Source organism: Ambystoma mexicanum, chromosome 1q (genome assembly GCF_040938575.1).
Source record: "Ambystoma mexicanum isolate Mex_15411 chromosome 1q, UKY_AmexF1_1, whole genome shotgun sequence".
NCBI classification, from domain to species: Eukaryota; Metazoa; Chordata; class Amphibia; order Caudata; family Ambystomatidae; genus Ambystoma; species Ambystoma mexicanum.
The window spans coordinates 82,983,340-83,003,653 of record NC_090922.1 but is presented as its reverse complement, the minus strand read 5'-3'; the positions used below and the strand labels follow the sequence as shown (position 1 = coordinate 83,003,653).

At 43.9% G+C, this 20,314-nt stretch overlaps 1 protein-coding gene across 1 annotated transcript in view; it reads left to right on the top strand.

The window, feature by feature from the left end:
* Positions 1-8,432, top strand: part of DPEP1 (dipeptidase 1) — a 176,749-nt gene extending 168,317 nt beyond the window's left edge. The window contains exons 10-11 of the mRNA XM_069642535.1: positions 5,980-6,115; positions 8,244-8,432. Coding sequence (XP_069498636.1) covers positions 5,980-6,115; positions 8,244-8,432 — 325 coding nt within the window. The remainder of the gene's footprint in view (positions 1-5,979; positions 6,116-8,243) is intronic.
* The last annotated feature ends 11,882 nt before the right edge of the window (positions 8,433-20,314 follow it).

The window sequence follows — 20,314 nt, the reverse complement described above, 5'->3', positions numbered from 1 at the left end:
GAGAAATATTGCTAATTAACATCTATGCTCCTAAGATTGACGAACCTCAATTTTATGTGGAATTCATTGACAAGCTGGCCCAATATCCGCTGGTCCCTATAATTTGGGGAGGGGATTTTAATACTATTATTGACCTTCTTTTAGATAGGTCCACATGCTCTCAGAGAAACCTAACGCGGGCAGCTCATACAATCAGAGTGAGCATCCACTCCCTTGACCTGGTCAATGCGTGGAGAGTGACTCACGGTGGCGACAAGCTTCCTCCGTTTACTCATTGGCCTACGGCTCATCCTCCTACATCGACATGTGGCTAATCTCTGATATGCTGATGGGAGGAGGAGGGGGTGGTGGTCAGTGAAACCCGCATGCTTCACAGAACTTACTCTGATCACTCACCAACCTACCTTCAACTGACATTATTTGCGCTTCCCAGAGCCCGAAACAAGGGGCGCTTTAAATCGCAGGCACTGCTGGATGTGGTATTCGCATCCACTATGGACAACCATGTGAAACTGTTTTTTGAGAGCAAAGTGGGTTCGGTAACCTGAGTTAGCACACTTTGGGAGACCTTTAAAGTATACATATGGTGGATTGCAGTGTCTATGGAGTTTAGTGTCCTTAAAATGATATGGCGAGACATCAAGAAAAGTGAGGGCAAACTGAGGGAACTCGAAGGTGGCCTGTCGGTTGTCCCTCCCACAGCCACACTCGCACAGATCAAGAAGACATTAGACTCCTTCAGAGCGCACTTGGAACAGGAGGTGAAGTGCTTCAGCACCTCTATGGCAGCACGGAGGTATGGCAAGGTAGACAGGCCGGGTAAACTGCTGGCTTGTATAGCTTGCCAAAAAAGGGGCAGTGGGTGCATCTCGATGATCACCGACTCTTCAGGTAACCTTGAACACACACCAGCAGCCATCAATGCAGTGTTTGCCAAATTTTACACAGATCTCTACGCCAATGCTGATAGACGTACACCAGAAGATATTGATAGGTTTCTAGATACATTATCACTTAGTCAACTCTCCCATGATGCTACAACCTCTCTAGAACAACCAATCTCTCTAACCGATATTATATAAGTCATCGAAAATTTAGCATCTGGGAAAGCCCCTGATCTGGCACTGATGACCTCACGGACAAATTCTACAAATGATACAAGACCCACCTAGCCCCATATCTACTACAACTATGGCAAAAATCCCTTACGTGGCAGACATTACCAACCACTATGTGCGAAGCTATTATCACAATCCTTCTAAAACCAAATAAGGCCGCCCCTGTCCTTAATCAACAAGGAGATTAAAATATTTGCAAAGATTATGGCCACATGACTGATGCCAATTATGTTGCACATTATTCGCTCCAACCAGTCTGGGTTCATCCCTGGCAGATCCAAAGCACTGAATCTACAGCGCCTCTTTAATATACTGGCCCAGATAGACCCTGGAGCACAGGTGGTTGCGGCCCACTGTGGACGTTCAAAAAGCATTCGACTCGGTATCCTGGAGGTTCATATATCCCGTGTTGACGAAATGAGGGTTTGGGCCGGAGTTCCTTGCCTCTTTGTGTCTTCTATACACATCCCCAATTGCTAGGGCCAATGCTAATGGGACACTGTCCTCGCCCTTTGTGATAGTGAGGTGCACCCGACAGGACTGCTCACTATCACCCCTCATATTTGAGATTGTCATCGATCCTTTTGCAGATCTTATACGGCATAAAAATAAACACTGGGGTATCGGGATGACGGGAGAACCAGAAATAATTTCTCTATACCCGGACGATACACTACTATACATAAGGGACACCTCTCTACATCTGGAACCCATCAGGTCTGAAGTCTCTGTCTCGGACTTCGGTGAGATATCAGGCCTCAGAGTAAACTGTAGTAAATCAGAAGAACTCTTTCCCCTTACAAACGCCACCGTCCCACCCCTTGACCTACAGGGATTCACGTGGACTCCCTTGACCACACGCTACTTGGGAATCGCCATCGCTAGACACTCCCCCAAGTTACATGAACACAATTATGCTGCACTGCTCCGACATGAACTCAAGAGATGGGCTAATCTCCCTATCACGATTGCGGGCAAAGTAGCACTGCTTAAAATGACTGTGCTCCTTACGTTGCTATATTTATTCCTTAACATACCGATGTGGCCGGGGAGGACATTCTTCCAAGTCTTAGAAACCGATATATGTAAATACGTGTTGCTTTCTGGGGCAGTGTGCCTGAAGTGGAGCACATTATCGCAACCATAGGACAAGGGTTGGTTTGCCGCTCTGGATTTTAGCCTATACTTGATGGCCGCACAGGCACAATTTGCTGCTTACTGGTACTCCGAGGAACTGTCTTCTCCTCACACATGCTTAGAACAATACTCAGAGGGTGACAAAGACCTGCACTCACTGATTTTCCCCAATCAATTCGCGGATAGCTGCAGATTCAACCCGGCTAGGACCACTGTTCTCGCTTGGGGCAAAATATGGCATATAGTTGGTGTACCCTCCCTATCCCATAGAAATATCCCCCTGTGGGTTTGTGTACCCTGTCTACTACAAATTGACTTTGGGTCACGCAGAACTTGGGCCCAACACAGATTTCATACACAAGGGATCCTTCACCCAGAAGGCAATTTCATACAACCTACTGACACTCCAATGCTTGCACACCACACATCATCACAGTCATTAGAATATGCAGGCTTACGCAAAGCATGTAAAAAAATGTGGGTAGACTTCTCAGTGGAGCCTGCAGATGACACACTATTATAATACGCCCTGACTGCAGGAGGCAGTTGAGGTCTGGTGTCGTCCCTATATCGGATGATTCAGAACCGCCAGGCTGCACCACAGTACAATGCCCATTCCAAATGGGTGGTGGACCTGCAAATCAACATCACGGAAGACCTCTGGTCAGATATGTGCGCACAGGCACACACAGTTTCACATAACACTAAATTCCAACTGATATAACTGAAAGTGTTACACAGGATTCACTACACAACGGCCAGGCTACACCTATTCTCTAATGAAGGGACCGGGGCATGTCCTCGAAGTAATTGTCTCGATGTCAAATAATTTCCCATGCTGAGGGACTGCCGGAAACTACAGCCGTTCTGGGGTGATGTATGCACTGTAATGTCAGAAATGACGGGACTGGAGGTTCGTCCCATCCCACTGTCCTGCCTGTTTTACATATTAGATCTCCCCATGGGTAGCACAAACAAGTTTGTATAACTGTGCCTTCTTCTCGCTAAACGATGCATATTACTGCGAAGGATGAGTGCAAATGTCCCCAACAAGGAACACTGGTTGAGAGATGTTGTGTGGGACAACGACATGGAGGTCCTCTGGGTGCAAATGCAGCCAATTGACTCTCATCCAAGAAACATTTGGGGGCCGCTCATGGCATACCTCTTCAGTAGGCCACTAGCTGTCGATACAGCGCCAATCTTCTGATTGAGTCACTTTACGTGCCCATCAACCGATGGGACACGATAGATGCTCATCCAAGAATCTCTCCATGTGTCCCTCCTCCACCTAGCATGTTTCCCTGAGTCATTGTCCCCTATGTAACCCTCCTCCCAGGTCCTTGTGGATTTACTGCCTACAATGCCAAATACACTGTATTGTGATATGTAATTATGTGATGCATTGCCATGTGTTAATAGAGAAAGTAAAAAAAAAAAAAAAAAAAAAGCTATGAGTTGGGTTTGAATTCCCTGGATGGCAAGGCACAATGGAGACTTCTATCTTTTTACAGAAAGATTCTTGTCCCTCCAAATTACTCGTTATTTTGTGATTTGAGTCCAATTAGGACTACAGGGATCCTCCCATATCTAAAGGATTTGAAGAATTTTTGTTCAGAAGTCCTGCACAAAATAGATCTGTCTGAGAATGATCTGATTCAGAACCCAAGGCTTGTCAAATAAATATTGCATAGATATGATTGGTCCGGCACTATTGATGAATGAATTTCTATCTTTCCTTGTTGCACTTAAGTGAGGACCACACAAAATTAGGTGAAGTTGCTCGTTACCTTTTGAGACATCCAAATTGCCAATACAGGAGACCTTTTCTGAAGTTTGAATTAAACCTGTTTTCTACAAAAGAGGTGCTTCATCAGTGGCAAAAAAGTTCCAGTGACAACTTGTTATGTCGTTTTTGTGGCCCAAGTGGCCCTTTGGAAACTCTTAAGACACTTGATTCTTTGTCCATCGTTAGAAAAGGGAAAGGTTCAGTTTCTTTCAGAAACTTTCGGTGGGCCGTATAAGGATGGAATGGTATCGAAGTAAGACAGACACAAGTGACCACAGTTCAAGGGAGTTTACTGAACTTTCAAAGGGGTGCAATAAATGCCTATCTAAACCTAAAACTAAATCTAAGCTAGGAGCAAGCTACGACCATCATATAATATACAATGCAGTCCTAGTGAGTCTCGTCAAAGTAAAAGGGTGTATACTAAAAAATAAATATTGCCAATCCTTGCCGCTAAATTTACAAATAGTGTGGGGGAATGTTCATGAAAAAGAAAGAAGTGTTCACAAACTGGTAAGCCAGGATGTTCGTGCAGTTGGCCTCCCTTCCTCACGTTTTCAGCACATGGCAATGCGATTCACTCGAGCCAAGTTCACAATCTGGATTCCTCAACACGAGGGTACAGTTTCAATTCCAGCATGAGGGCCTTCTTTGCTCAAGTCTCTTTTCCATCAAAGTCTCTTGATTCGGAGGGCCTGATGTACAAAACAAAAATTAGAAAGTTCTTTTCTCCTTATAATTATATGATTTGGGTGTCTCTCCCTGGATCCCCCTCAACCGGGCACAGATCCCTTTATTTTAAGATTTCAAAAGTATTCCTTCTCGGGTGACTCACGGTTCAGCCCCGATCCACCTCAGCCGGGCTCAGATCCCTTCTTCTCATTCAATTAGTCTCCCTCAGCCAGGCTCGGACCAACTGCAGTTCACGTTATACTTATCAAAGACTTCCAAATGTGCATGGGTTTTTAGCTCTACCCGTCGCAAGACCACTGTGATACAAATTTCCTTTTTTACAATGCAGTTGCCATTCAGTTGGATATCTTAATGAGACCTTCGAATGTGCACCCACGTGGTGCCGGACCACCCTCTACCCGGTATCTTATTTGGCTTTTTCAAAGTACATTCACTCCTTTAGTTTCCACTTGTTCGTGCCTCTCATCACATGCGCTTCAAACACTTTGTGAATGTTTTCATACTATGTTGCCGTTTGCAGCCGTTTGCAAACACCAGCTGTTTCGTATTGGTTTCTCCGATTCACCAGCTGTGATGCTTTTACTGGTGTGACTTTCCGGCAAGAGCCAAGGACAGCACCACAGCAGCAATCGCTCCCCCGGCCCAGGTCATCAACACAGGAGCGCCCCGGATACCTTAGATGCACAGTGTAGGACAGATCCACATCAGTTCCCGGTGTTAGGCTTCTCACTTTCCAAGAGTAACGGTTTCTAGAGGTCAAGGGAACTTCTCTCGTGACAACCCTCTCCGGTCTCGCCACCTTTCTCCTTGTGTCAAATCGCCATGTTGGAACGGCTGCTTCCTCATGTGCTTTTCCTTGCTCAGAGTGTGCTTTCGTGCTCCGCCCTTTATCCTCGTGGGGAAGTGTGATGGGAGTCAGGTGTGTATAATGATTAGTAATTGCCTGACCTTGCTTGACCAGGGGAACATGTCAGGTATATGGCTCTGGTGTTAGTCCATTGTCACTCACGATGAACTGACCGTGAGAAAGTGTTTGGAAGCATTGCTGCACTTTATGACGTCTTTATAGGAATATGGAAACACCCTCTTGTACATGCTTATGGGGGTGCAACAATTTCACCAATGGTGCCACTCTTGTCCTACACCTTTGCACTTAAGGGACCCTGTCAGAACTTTTCCAGGGTCCTCCAATTCAGGGCTATAGGTCTTTGGCTGATCATGATGTGACCCTTGTCTTTTTAGAGTTCCGGAGGGATTAGAAGACGTCTCCAAGTACCCGGATTTGGTGGCAGAGTTACTGAGGAGGCAGTGGTCCGAAGCTGAAGTGAAAGCTGCCTTGGCAGAAAACCTGTTGAGAGTCTTTAAAGAGGTGGAACAGGTGAGCAGAAAAGATCCTTCCATATTTAGAGGAAGCACTGTCTCCCCTTTCACTGAAACAAGTACAGCGTGGAGTACGCAAGTGTGCCATGACAATTAATTAAAATGTTTATTTAAGCAAAACACCCACATTGTTTGCATCCGAGATAGTGAAGTCCCTACATAGTTTTGAACGGTTCTGGTTAATGAGACTTGGGACATATATTGTAAGAAGGTTGAATACAACTTCCGAGTTGCTCCTCAGTAGTTCTGTTGTGGGCGTGTTTCCATTGAGAACTTTGTAAGATACACTCTGCAGATACATTTTTGCCAGTCTAACTTTCCAAATGCTGAGATTACAAAGCAGGAGGCAGTGTTTCGTAATCATGTTTACCTAGCAAGAGATTTTCATGCTGGGAATACAATAGTTCTACTTCCCCATTCATTCGATGAAACCAAGTGTTTTGAATGCTTACTCTGTGTATTTCCAGACTCTAACTCATAGTCTACAACATGTTGGATATGACAATTATAGGCGTGGTCGAACCCTGACCCCCTGAGCCCAACTCAGCCTCATGCACACTCAGAGATAGCAAACAATCCCAGTACTCTCCCAATGACAAGCCCCGGATTCAGACTCTCCATAGAAGAACCAGCCAAGGGGGAGGTGGATCACTGTATTGAAGCACCCAACCCCAGCTACTTGTGTTTGGAGAAGACTGGAGATTGGTGGAAGAAGAAGGGGAGTGTGGCAAGGAGGCAGCAGTGGAGAAAAGCAGTAGGTGGTAAGAGCTTGGAGTGTCTCTAAGGAGGTGGTGGCATCAGAAGGTGAGCGGGACAGGAGGAAATGGTAGCAACAGAGGAAAGGACTGGACAGGAATAAGCTGTAACCAAGGGGGAGGTTGTGACAATAGAGGGCAAGATAGAGAAGGAGGTGGTGGTGAGGATTAGAGGATTAGGGGGTGGTTAAAATATCAGAATTAGGATGGTTGCAAGAGTAGGGGGATAACATACGTCCAGAAGAGTGGAGGTCAAGCGGATGTGGTAGGAAGAAGGGTGTAGGTGGAGGTTGTGAGACCCAATGAGGAGGAGGAGGTGGCAAAATCAGAAAGTAGAAGTGGCCTGAGGCTTTAGAGTAGACGGAGGTGAAGAAAGAGGAACAGCACTTAGATAGGCAGAGCAGTCCAGTTCCAGTGGGCCTGGCCGGCCTTATTCAGTACCAGACAGTGGCAGGAGGAACAACATGCTTGAGAGGATTGAACTTTCATTTGACTTGTCAATTCCTTTGATAGAATTCCCCAGTAAAGATAGTGAACTATGTCTTAGGGTTCTTGTGTCCTTCTTGGTCCCAGGGGAAATCCTGCAGTTCCCAGCTTGGCATCCCAAAACCTGGCAGAGCCTCCATTTCAGTGACTGGCCCATTTAGAGCTTGGTACACTTCCTGGGGAAATAGCTTGCAAGAAAGTGTCGTATAAAATAATCCATCTATGGACATATTCTATTGTACCTTATGTGTTTTATTAATTGGCACAAGCTCCATCTTCCAACAGGCACCGAAACTCTCCCATCGCTAGCCCTGTATCTTCCTTCATTTCCTGCAGGTATCAGCCGCTTTCCCAACAGACCCCACCCTTATTCATAATGGGTATCATTTTCTTCTCCCTCCCAGCGGGCACTATCCCACTATTCCAAAAGCATCATATCCCACTAAAAATGTCATCTCTCTCTCTTTCTCGCTCTCTGAAGGGGCAAAAGCTTCTTCTTTGATAGGTGCTTTCTCCCTCTCCCTGTAGGTAGCATCTCTCTCTCTCCCAATAAGCTCAATCTCCTTTCTTAAGTGCATCTCCCCTTCTTACTGAAAACCATGTCCCTCTACATGTCAACACCAAATGCTGTTTAAAAGGGCACCATCTCCCACTCCCAACAGTCGCTTTCACCCTCTCCAAGTTGTTGCCACCTCCCTCAGCCACTGTCCACAATTACCACCATCCTGCTCCTGCAATATGCGCCATATCCCTCTCTCTTAATAAATCTTTTCCAGTGTCTGTTCTTGTTTCTCTCTCCCTCTGTCCCTTTACAAGATCATACCACATCTAACAAGTCCTTCCAGTGGGCAAGCATTCATCTAACCCTGTGTAATTCCTTTCCAGGTAAAACAAGACATGTCTTCTACACCACCTTATGATGACCCCATTGCTTTTGAAGAGCTGAAGGGACCCTGCAAGACTAACTATGGCTACAAGGTTGAACCGGAAAAGGAGACCAGTGGTGCTGGCAGCAATCACCATTTGCTGCTAACTCTAGCCCTGCCTCTTCTGTACACTGCCCTTCTTCTCTAATATCTACACAGAACTTGGCAGCAGAGAGAGCGACATCACCAGGATGGACGAACATAACCATGGCAGCCTACCAGTATCTGCAAAATGAAACGTCACCTATTCAAGCCCGAACAGCTTTTTAATCTGGCCGCACTGGCAGTCCACTTTAGAAACTCCATAACATACAGCACTTTTCCTTGGCTGAGAGGTGTCCTGGATCTGGTGAAGCGGTTACGAAACCCACTCTGGAGCAAGTAGGCCAGAGTTCAAATCCCAATCTCCCCACTTGATCAAATGTTCTGGTCCTTCAATAATTTTATTGAGTATTCATCAGCACATAAGGTTTTAGAAACAGAAATAACACAAAACTATCAAAAATATCACTTAATGCAATTTCCCTCTTAGAAGCCATAGATTAAAAAATTAAAATAAATCAAAAATCTCCTCCATTACAAGCCACATCTTGGTGAAATGATCGATGCGTCACAATCTGCATAAAATCGCTCCCAGATATATTCCACAAAATCAGTGTGAATGTTAGGAAAACCAGAACGAACACATGTCGTAGTTATCATCGAATTAAGACTTCCACATGACAAAACAAGACGCTTGGCCGTCAACTATGAAGCAGTGCCGCAAAGTCTACAAGATCTGAGATCCTTGCCCAAGCCCATCCTGCTCCCCTTAAATTCAAGCATGTTGGTCGCATTAAATTTGAGCCACCTGTAGGAAGTTAGGACCCTATTATGTGAAAGATCCCGCAAGTATCATGGGGTAACTACTCGTTTAGTAAGCCGTAAAAGAAAGTCCGCACTCTGATTTGGTAGCTAAATGAACCCTTGCAATCTACAACATGGCGGACAGATTTGATGTGTTGCTTAAATCTCTGCAGCCAAGGGGATCACAATCAAGAAAAGAACACCACTTCCATCCTTCGATCACCATTGACTTCATGCAGGATTTTCCATAGCCACTTGCAGGCAAGGAAGCTGCTGTTCACAGAATTTGCAATAAAGAAGGATCTTGACAGTTAACTTCCAGTATATCTGACAGGTTTATTACTGTTAGTCCTCCCCCAATGCTCATAATTCCACATTCAGAATAAATACATTCTACCGGTGGAACGTGGTCAATTAGTGATGGTCTTTAGACAGAGCCTCTCAATCTACATGAGTTTGGGCAGATGTTTCGACCCCATAATTCCGCCCCATAGAGTAGTTTGCCTCTAATTTTGGCATTGTTTACCTGTAGTCTGCAGTTTATTGAGTAACCACTGTGGTCGCTGGTGAAGCGCAGGACACCACCCGGCAGGTGCCATACCTTATTCCCAGTGTGAGGCACCCAAGTCCATTTGCTATCAAAGGTAACCCCAAGATAGTCATACATTCCCTTGGCTGAGAGTTGTCCTGGATCTGATAATACAGTTATGATACCCACTATGGAACCAGTGGGCCAGAGTTCCAATCCCAATCTCCCTACTTCACCAAATGTCCTGATCCTTACAGGCTTTGTCTCGGATATAACGACCTAATTTGAATGTGCATAGAAATGCCTAAACACCATTATGGAGCACTGTGTGAAGAATTGGACATTTGCATGTTCTTTGCCCCGCAGTGGAGAACTATACTGGCTTCTGTGGACATGGGTAACATGAACTTTGCTGTAGAAATCCCAAAATAACTTGGCCATCCCTTCCCATTCGTGCATGCTCTTAATGAGATTTTATGTTGTCCCATTTCTAGTGTAAGGGCAGTGAATAGCCCTGTTTTCTTCACATGCTGGCACCAGTAGCCCTGGGTTTACATATGTACAGTGTATGGCAGCCACAATATGGAAGCACAAAAGTAAGGGTTAAATGGCTGGCGGGTATGTGGGACCCAAACCAAAGATTCTACACAAAAATACAGCAGAGAGGAATAATGACACTGATCATAGCGGCATGGCTCAAGCGGCATGGCTCACAGTAGGCCAACGCTGGAAACAAAAGAAGCCACTCACTAAATTTGATTGGCCCCAGAAAGTGTGGAAATGTATCTCTATGGAATGGATGACATGCAGAATCCAAGGCATCCCGGGAGTCTTTCGAACAGAATGGGGCAATATCCTCTCATACCTACAAAGCGACTATGTGCTGCAATGGTGCCCGCACAATATCAGACTCCTGGACATCCTGTGACCTTACATATAACAATGCACTATGGACCCAAGACCGCCATCCAAGGGGGGAGGGGAAGATGAAGTTGGGGGGGCGAGGTTTGCAAATGTTGAAATGAAAGCATGTAAAACCAATAAAGATATTAAAAAAAATAGAAAGTAAGGGTTAATGAAACATTCAGTTAAGCGGTGCGTGTACGGCCTGACTGTTGTCTGGTTTCATACAGACACAATGCTAATAGATATGCCTTTACATTCAATTAGTAAATTTGCAACAGTTTATTTGTGTTAAATACGTTCTAAATTTTAAGTGAAATAGAACTCCAACTTTAACATGGTATTTACAGAAAATGATCAGTGTCCTCACGTTTCACGCTTGCCCAGTTTCTGTCAAATATTGATAAAGTACTTTGTTATTAGAGATGTGAAAAACAAGTTAGGGACAGCTCATTCAGGGAAATGGTGAGGAAATTAAGAAATTGTTCCGGTTTCTCGGGAGTGCACCCGAAATTCTCCCATGTCTCCACGGGCGGTCAGTGTGACAGAGATGAGAAGTAGGCTGTGTTGTATACTAGATCATTAGTGAGCAACAGTAATGTGCATAGATGTTATATAATAGCCAGTGAAGATCTTATGCCTATTTATCAAAACTGTATATTTATCGCCATGGTAAGGGTTATTAGGAGGGAGGAGTTTGCAATACTTTAGTTAATTCCATACATTTAATATTACATTTTCTGTGTGTAAAGTACATACCCGTAGCTCTCAAGTTTCCCCTGGTCATTTGTGGGAATCTGACCCAGTACTGTTTTTGCTTGGAATTGTGGGACTTGTAGTGTTCCTAAATTTCCAAAAGGAAAGAAATAACTACAAGACCCAGAATTCAAAGGAAATAAAACAGGACTAGATGGCCTTCTCACGCATGGTTACAGGAAACTTGAGAGCTCTGCGTATTAGATTAAAATGAAGAAAAAAAGACTGGTGGTACACCTTATCTTAAAAAAAGGGGCGGGGGGGCTTTAAATCAGGCATTGCCAAATAGCATTAGGAGTCATACCAACCAAGCGTCCTTTTAAAAAAAATGTATTTAGTAACTTGGCAATGCACACCGAACATTAGTAGGTATGCAATAAATCGAACCGTTCACTCAAGATTGCATAGCAGAACGTTAGAAAAGCGCCCGTACAAAATGAATCAAAAACAGCATCTTTGAAACGTTTGAAAAAATATTGCTTTCAAAACCTCATCGTGATCACTGCTGGACAAGAGAAAAGCACTGAAATTCACCCAGAGGGGGCCGCACTTAGGGGCTACCTGGGAGCCACATGTCTCTTGGCCGATATTAGCCCATGTCAAATCCCACATCCATAAATTGAAGGTAGGAGGCAACCGTTTCAAGCATTTTCTAAGAATACAGCGTTTAGCTATTAAGGAGCCGAGGATGACAAACCTGGGCTGTACAAAAGGAACTCAACCGAGGCGTCTACCTTCTGGTGTAAAGAATATATAGCGGGATACCCAAGATTACAAATAGCCTGCCCTAAACTCCCCTCCAGAGGTCTCCCAGTTCATGATAAGAACATATCTGTACATATCCCACATCCAATGAGAGACACCGGGGGCAAGAGCCCTCAACATGTGAACTAAGACTCCCAATCTTAGCAGGAGTGTAGAGTAGTCTAGTAAGCACTTTCAACTGTACTAGGAGGGATCTAAAAATGAGGGAGAACTTTTTGTAAGTAAGGAAATTGTATGCTACTACACACCTGTGAAATCTTCATCCAGATATTGGTTCCACTTGCCACGCACCAGTCATATTTCTCAGCTGGAACTGTTGTTCAATGAAGTTGTAAAGAGTAACATGGGTCACAACCAGCACACTGCACAACAAAATGAATGCGGTTGTGAAATGGTAAATCGCAAAGCCCCAAAGTCTGTAAACAGCTCGCTTTCAGTAATATTGAAAAGTAATCATGCTGCAGAAAAAAACGAGTGCTCAACAAATGTAGTTTGTATAAGACATGCTTATTGCTTTATCCAATTTAGGGGCAATGTCAGGATGGCCCTGGAGTGGGGTTTATTTATGATAGGGCAGATAAAGGCTTGGTCTATGAACTAGTGCATGCCCGGCATCCAGTTATACCTTAAAAATGTCCAAGGGACATGGGTCTGTGTATTAAGTACTGATAATCACCAGCCTTACGTCTAAGTGGTCTGTGACTAATCTCTCAATTTGTGCATGTGATAGCTTTAATGTTGTACTAAAAGGAGGCACATTGTGACCTACAAACCAGGTGGTGCAGCTCAATATCGGACACCTGTAGGCCTCACTGTGCATAGACCTTAACCATATTAAGCCACATTATCTGCTTGACTCTCAGGCTCCAAACAAATTCTGAGATCGCTCTCAATAATTCAGTGAAGAATGCCCAATCTAGCCAGGTCAGCACACTTTGAAAAATAAAATTAATTTTGGCAGCATCACCAGGTTTACCAGAGTAGTCCTGCCCAGTAAGGACATGGTGATCCTGACCCATTTCTTCAGTTTCAAAAGGAACTTGGGATTCCCCCAGGTCATCAACATGAAGAGAATTTCGTGTCCCATCAAACAGTAATTCTCAGGTATGTAATTGAATGAGGTGCCTAACCGAACCCTCTCAAATTCAAGGAATCCGCTGTGCAAGAAGTAAGGGTTCTGAAACCTTGGGCTGTCAAGATGTTTTGGACTACAACTCCCTTGATCTCTCATTGATTATGTTGGCTAGGGATCATGGGAGTTGTAGTCCAAAACATCTGGAGGGCCAACTCCCATCATACCTAGCCAGCATGTTCAATAATGAGGGCTCGTGGGAGTGGTAGCCCAAAACGTACAGAGAGGCGCTGAGTGCTGACCTCTGACTAGTCTGGACAATTAACGCATACCTCAGAGTGCGCATCAAAAAGTGAAATGTCCTGCTGGACGAATCCTAACTTTTTAGTTGGGCCCTCAAATAAATTGAGAACTTTGTCAGCACAGCATATAGTGGGATGATCTCTGGAGCACCTTCAGGGTTAATTCCCCTATGTGAATGCCTTAACCGCACCAGGTCTGTAAATTGCCACAATACATGTGCAAAAAGAAATGGCAAGAGAGGGTAGATCTGTCTTGTGCGCCTGCCTAGCTGGATATGGAAGTCTATCATTGTGTTATTAACAAGTGTACTATAGCTTGATGCCTAGTGTAAAGTAGTGGCTAATTCCACATTACACCATCACCTCCAACAAAAGGATCCAGGCGACAGAGCCAAATGGTTTCTCAGCATCTACAGTAGCAGCCACAGCAAAAGACACAGGATCAATCAAGAAAGCATACAAAACTTGAGTGCCGTGGAACAACCAGATATGATTCCAGACTGGTCCCGATGTATGATAGTAGATGAATTACCAGGGACTGCTCAAAGATTTCAACATCAATGTTGATAAGGGAGTGTGGCTGTAAGACTCGCGCTCCTCTGCTGGTTTACTAGGCTTTAGGAGTGAGGTAACTATTGCTTCCCAGAGATGAACATGAAAGAACATGGAGGAGTAGGATTTCTCACCCTGATGCAGGACAACTTGAAGTCGCTGAACCTTTGGAGTAGACCAACCTAATCCAATTTGCATGTTTAAAAACATGAATAAGTACAATAATATATTGAGAAAATACACAAAAAAATAAAATGTCTTCAGATGCACATTTTGGAGGTATTGGAGGATTTATTGAACACATTGTCAGTTATTTTATGTCTTAGAAATATCAGATTCATTTAAGAGATCCTGAATAAGCCCAGGCACTGAAGAATTGCTATGGGATTCTATTTCAGCAACTGCTCATGGTTTTATATTTCTCAACACATTATTGTTCTTCAACAAGAGATTTGCCAAAATCACTTCATACAAAGAAAACAAACAGTAAACTTGTGCTTTAACAAAACCAGGACTTTCTATTAATCGCTCTCACTGGATGATACACAGTTCGCGCCTCATATCCTAGTTTACATAATACACAAGCAGCCTGTTTTATGACTTTATTTTGGAATGAAAATATTTTTTGGTATGGATTCCTTCTTTTTGGGGGTTGGCACAATTTTTGGAACATTCTAACTGCAACCTTTTTAAAACCTTTACTGTCATATAGATTTGTTTTTTAGGCAAATATATTTTTGCTGAGTTTCCAGCATAATGACAGAAAATACCAATTACAGTAGAAAAGTAGCAATGTACAAAATCAACCTCTCCCCAACTCACCCTCTCCCTCCTTCCATAAGAACAAAAGTACACGTCAAATATTTTCTTAACCTAATCAATGAATTCCTTGGTAGAAGAACAGAAAATGATTGAGACCAAATAACCAAGAACCTTGTGGGTTTGCTTAAGGAATGGTCTTACCTAATTATGTCCTGTAGATGTCTTTACATTTAATTCCCTCCTAGAAAATGACCTAAAAAGTATCAATTTAAAATTAATTTCATTTCTGTTTACATGTTTTCAAAAAGGTGAAATGTTTCTTGGAATTATTTTGCAGCTGACAAAAACATCTGTATAGTTTTTTCATACCACCTTAACATAAAAATCTCTCTTCAGGGCTTGCTTTGGTTTTCTTGGGTCGAAGGCTGTGAATGTGGCACCAGCAGAGAGTCCTACAACCTTTGAGGTTTTCTGAGCATCCGTTACTGAGCTGGATATACGAAGGGGTAAAGGCAAGGAGGTGGCATCTCACCAGGGTTTGTTGTTGAGCAGTTAGCTGTGCTACCAGGAAAGGTGGAAGGAAGACTTACACAACAGGCCGCTTGTCAGGGGGGCCACTGTCAGCAGTTCTGACTTTTTAGCTGACAGAACTCTGCATTCGGGAATTGTGTCGGCCTCTATTTATAATGGGAAAAGCAAGATACAAGTCTAAGAATAAAAAATGCTTTTCACTAAAAAGAAAGGACTCGCTAATGTTAAATTAAGCCGACATTGGGCCGCCTAGCAGCATTGCTACTTTCCACTGTATGACACTGATTCAAAGAACAACTATGCTACATTGGCGGCCGTAGCACTCCCAGAAGTACTGAGTGGGCGTTATAGGCCATGAGCCCACACCTGAGGGTCAAAAGATCACCCTGCAGTAATATCTGTCAACTCACGTCCCTTTGCAAGGTATCTCCTTGCAATCTCATATCTAGTTTAATGGGGTACCGTAATGAAAAAAAAATGGTTTCTCTTAAACCTGTGCATGATGCGTCTGTCCTCTGTTCTGCTCCCGAGTAAATAGAGGTAAAGCAAGTTGTTGCTGAAAAAAAACCTACACAATTACCATGTGCATAACTAGATCTATATTTTACAGCAGGGATTTCAAACCATTGTCTCTCCATATGTTTTGAACTACAACTCCCATCCACTCTAGCCAGCATGGGCAATGCCGAGGGATCATGCAAGTCACATGGCGGGGGAGGGAAGGGCAATAGGGGGCTTGGGGGGGCTCCTTGTTTAAGGCTTTGCGCCCATTTAAATTTGGCTGAAACATGAGGCAATGAAAATTATGTTTTAGCCAAAATAAAATGCTCGCCATTCCTAAAGTACTAAAACAATTAACAAAACGTCTACACCGATGGCACTAGCCCTGGACATCTGGAAACCCAGTGGATGATAGCAAGGTACAATGCTGGAACACACTGTAATATATATCAGAGCAGTATATTATCACCATGCAAAACACCTAAAAAGACAGTATTGTCTTGGCATGGGCATTTAGTGTATTGCAGAAAGGGATGCACCTCGATGCATGGAGGCTGATTGGCTCTAAAAGATCTCCATGATGCATTATGCCCTAGTTACCGAGAAGAGTGGTTGATAGCTGACACTGCTGCATAATTATAGCAAGCTTTGGTAAAGCATACCATTTTGGCTTTTGTATAGTCAACACCTTTGTCCGTGCGGACCACATCCAAAATGCCTGTCAGAAGGACGAGGAGAGGAGCGAGCCCACCTGTCTGAAGGAGGCCCCACTTTGGACTGGAGAACATCACGCCTATACTCCTTCACCCCTGCTCGTCTCCATGGTCCTGCTGTCCATTGGCAAAGAGCATCATTGGCTGCACAAGAATTTAACCCATTCACAAAGATTACCAGCAACTGTCCAGGAATTTGCCGCATTGCCCAGGGTTGCCTTCAAATGTCCAGGAACTTGATCCATTGAATGATTGCAGTCAACGGCCCAGGTACTTGGTCCGCTAGCAATAATTGTTAGAAACTATGGAGGGACTTGGCCCGTTGCCAAGGACTACCATGAAATGCCTAGGTACTTGGCCATTGCCATCAAGTACCCAGCGGCTCACTTTATTGGCAAGGATATGCAGTAACTGTATAGATATTTACTCCACTGCCAGTGATTGCAATCAAATGCACAGGTACTTTGCCCTGATGGCAAAGGATGGATTGCCATCCGATGAGCAGGAAAGTACCCATTGCCAAGGGCTTGCATCTAATGCTCAGAAATGTACTCTATTGCTATAGGTTGCCAACATCTGTCCAAGTGTTTGCCCTCGAATGTCTGGGAACCGGCACAATTACAAGCATTGACACCAACCACCCAGGCACTTCTGCCCTTGCCAAGGACTGCCATCCAATTCTCAGTAAGGTATCCCCTTGCACAGATATCCATGAAATGTCTCCATACTGTACTTGCCCCATCACCAAGGGCTTCCATCAACTACTCAGCTGCTTCCACCAATTCCAAGGATTTCCATGGCAACCACAGCTACTGCTCCATTGCAAGCGATGATCATCAACTGTCCAAGTACTTAATTCTCTTGCATGTTCCCCCACACCCCCTATCAGGTAAAGCTGCATTGATTGCTCTGTGTTAACATTAAAGAGCATGTGGAGCAGCACAAATGGCAGTCGCACAATGTCTGTAACCTTGAGAACTAATTCAGGTGCCAAGCTCTCGTCTCAGTGAAGTCGATGCGAGGGAGCGACTCTGCGCATTGTCAGATACTGATGGGAACATGTAGAATTGTCCAGCACAAGTCGGATGCTTTCTGTGCTACTTATCTTTACTCCAAGCAAAGTCAAGCCTGTCCCCAGGCTGAAAGCTCAGAAGGCACAAGCTGTTTGAATGAACAGAGAGTACCCTAAAAGGAAACTCACTGTCTGCCGTGGCCATAGGGCCCTGATCTGCCATCCTTATCAGCCCAATCCCCTGTAAGAAACGCATAGGACATGGTGCAGTTCACATGATCTAGCCAAAGGGTGACCTGGGGGTGTGACAAAGGGTGCATTAACCCAGCCTCTTTCTTAGGGACCACTCCCCAAGTTCATATAATACAATTATCCATGGCTCACAAAATACCCCAATTGTAATTCTTTCTAGGCACATCTAAAGTCCATTTCTACTTAAGTGACATTTTGTAAGATATTTTGAAGCCTCTTTAAGGCCCAGAAATAGGGTTGTCCACTCTTCATTTCTTGGCTAGCTGTTGAGCAATCACGTTACTATGTCTAAACAGCAACGCCCATCACTCTGGAGGTCTGTGACTTCCTGGGATGTGCCCCATTTCCCTTACTCTTTTTTTCTTACACCCTAGAGCAGGGGTTTGCAAACTTTGGTTCTCCAGACATTTTGAACTACAGGTCCCATCAGTCCATGGCAGAATGACGGGTGAGGGATCACAGGAGTCCTAGCCATATATCTGGAGAGCCACAGGTTGCAGACCCCTACCCTGGAGCAATTGATGGTCTGCCCCACATAAACAGTGGTGGAAATGGAAAAAAATGTAAAGGTGGATCCCACAAGGGCCAGGCTGGGGGAAGAGTTTGGAGGAGATAACAGAGTTCTCAGGGGAGGAGTTGGCGTTTGAACTCCACTCAAAGGAAAAGATCAAAATAATAGTTTAAAAATGGAGCAATTTCTTTCAGGCTGCTTCTTTCCAAACTCCACACTCTGTATATCAATTCCACTTCAAATCACTTCCATGGCAGTGGCGCTCCCAAAATACTGTTGGTAATGCAGTGATTTTTAGTACATTAAGGGATCCATACACATGCTCTAGGTTAGAAGGTTACCAGGGTGGTTCAGCAGATTGAGAGACCATTGCTGATATGTTATATATTAAAAACTGGTTGTTAATCGGATGACTTTTTGCAATTCCTTATTAAAAAAACAAGTGCTATAAAATATGTTCAGACAGAGCATGGTTGGGCTGGTTGCTTGCTTATATTCAGGGAGAGGTGGGGGTATTTCTGTCCCTGTAGTGAAAATCAGAATTTGGCCCCCATGAACCCACAGTTTAATTTCCTAGTGACTGCTGTCAGTACAACAGAAGCATTTATTTGTGATAGAGCATTTTGATAAGCATATAACATCTGTATAAATATAACCTGTGATAAAACACAAAGGAATGGGCACAAAAATTACAGGGTATGTGTGTGGTAGTCCGACAAAAGAAAGTTCATAGAAAACGAGTCAATGCAAGTTTAAAAAGCATTTATGAGTTTGGAAATTACTTCTTTTTTCTCTATGAAAGTGTAAGATGCACATTTGGAAAAACAATAGTGTGCCCAGCATGTAGAAAACCTGCTTTTAACAGTGATGGCCCCCACCCCAGTGATAGTCCTGTCCCTTTCAGGCCACAAAACAGAAAACAGGCTAAGCAAATATTACCTGCAAAAGCGCGAGTAACAGCTGGGGAAAGGAGGACAGAGCAGATTGGATCACCAAGCCCCCAGGGCTCGGTGAAACCTTGTAATGGCTAGGACAGGCCAGGTCCAAGATCTGGCCAGACATCGGATGCCAGATCTTGAACCCAGCAAGAGATAGGCCATTGAGCAGCGCCGTACATGAAAGCATAAATGCTGAACTTGCAGGAATCCCCCATGTGTAGAGCCCCCATTACTGTATAATTGTCATCTCTACTATATAAGGGTACCTGGTATGGTCTCGATCACCCAGGTAGTAACCGTACTCTAGCAAACAAGATCAAGACCAACAAGTGAAAGACAGAACTGATTAGTAAACTACTAATCACACAACTTCACTCTTTGACAAATAAATACTTACATTTTTTAATATAAATGATCACCTTAGCACAATATGCAACATTGTAGTGTTTATTCAACTTGCGCACGAGTACATAAATTTGAGTAAACACTACAGTGACATGAAGATGTTTTCCTAATGTTGTATATTGTGGTAAAGTGGTCATTTATATGAAAAAATGTAAGTATTTATTTGTCGAAGAGTGAAGTTGTGCGATTAGAAGTATACACTTGTTGGTCTTCATTTTTTTTATGTATAATTGTCTTAACAGGACTGGTATCTCGCCAGTGCATCAGCCACCTGCTTCTGCCCAAAAGACTGAAGAATATTTCTTTCATAATGGTGGATGCTGGTAATACTTCTATTTGTGTGCAAGCTGCCTTTTTGCAATGAAATTCAATCAACCCCCCATGTCGTTTTGGTCCCGTGTCCTGTGGGGCAACCACAGCTTGATTCTCCTGCTGGCGCAACACTGGGTTCACTGTACATTTTATTCACAAGTGTCCTGTTCCCAAGGCGAGCACATTGCACTTGATCTGTCCTCCGGGCTGCTGTGGTTTCTCCTGCTTCACTAGATGGCAATGGCTGTGAAATGGACAATGCCCTCTTACCTGGCCACACATGAAAACCTAGTTATACTTCAGCCACACTATGTTTATTAAGTTTATATAGCGCTTTAATCCAAAGCGCTTTACAGTATAACAACAAG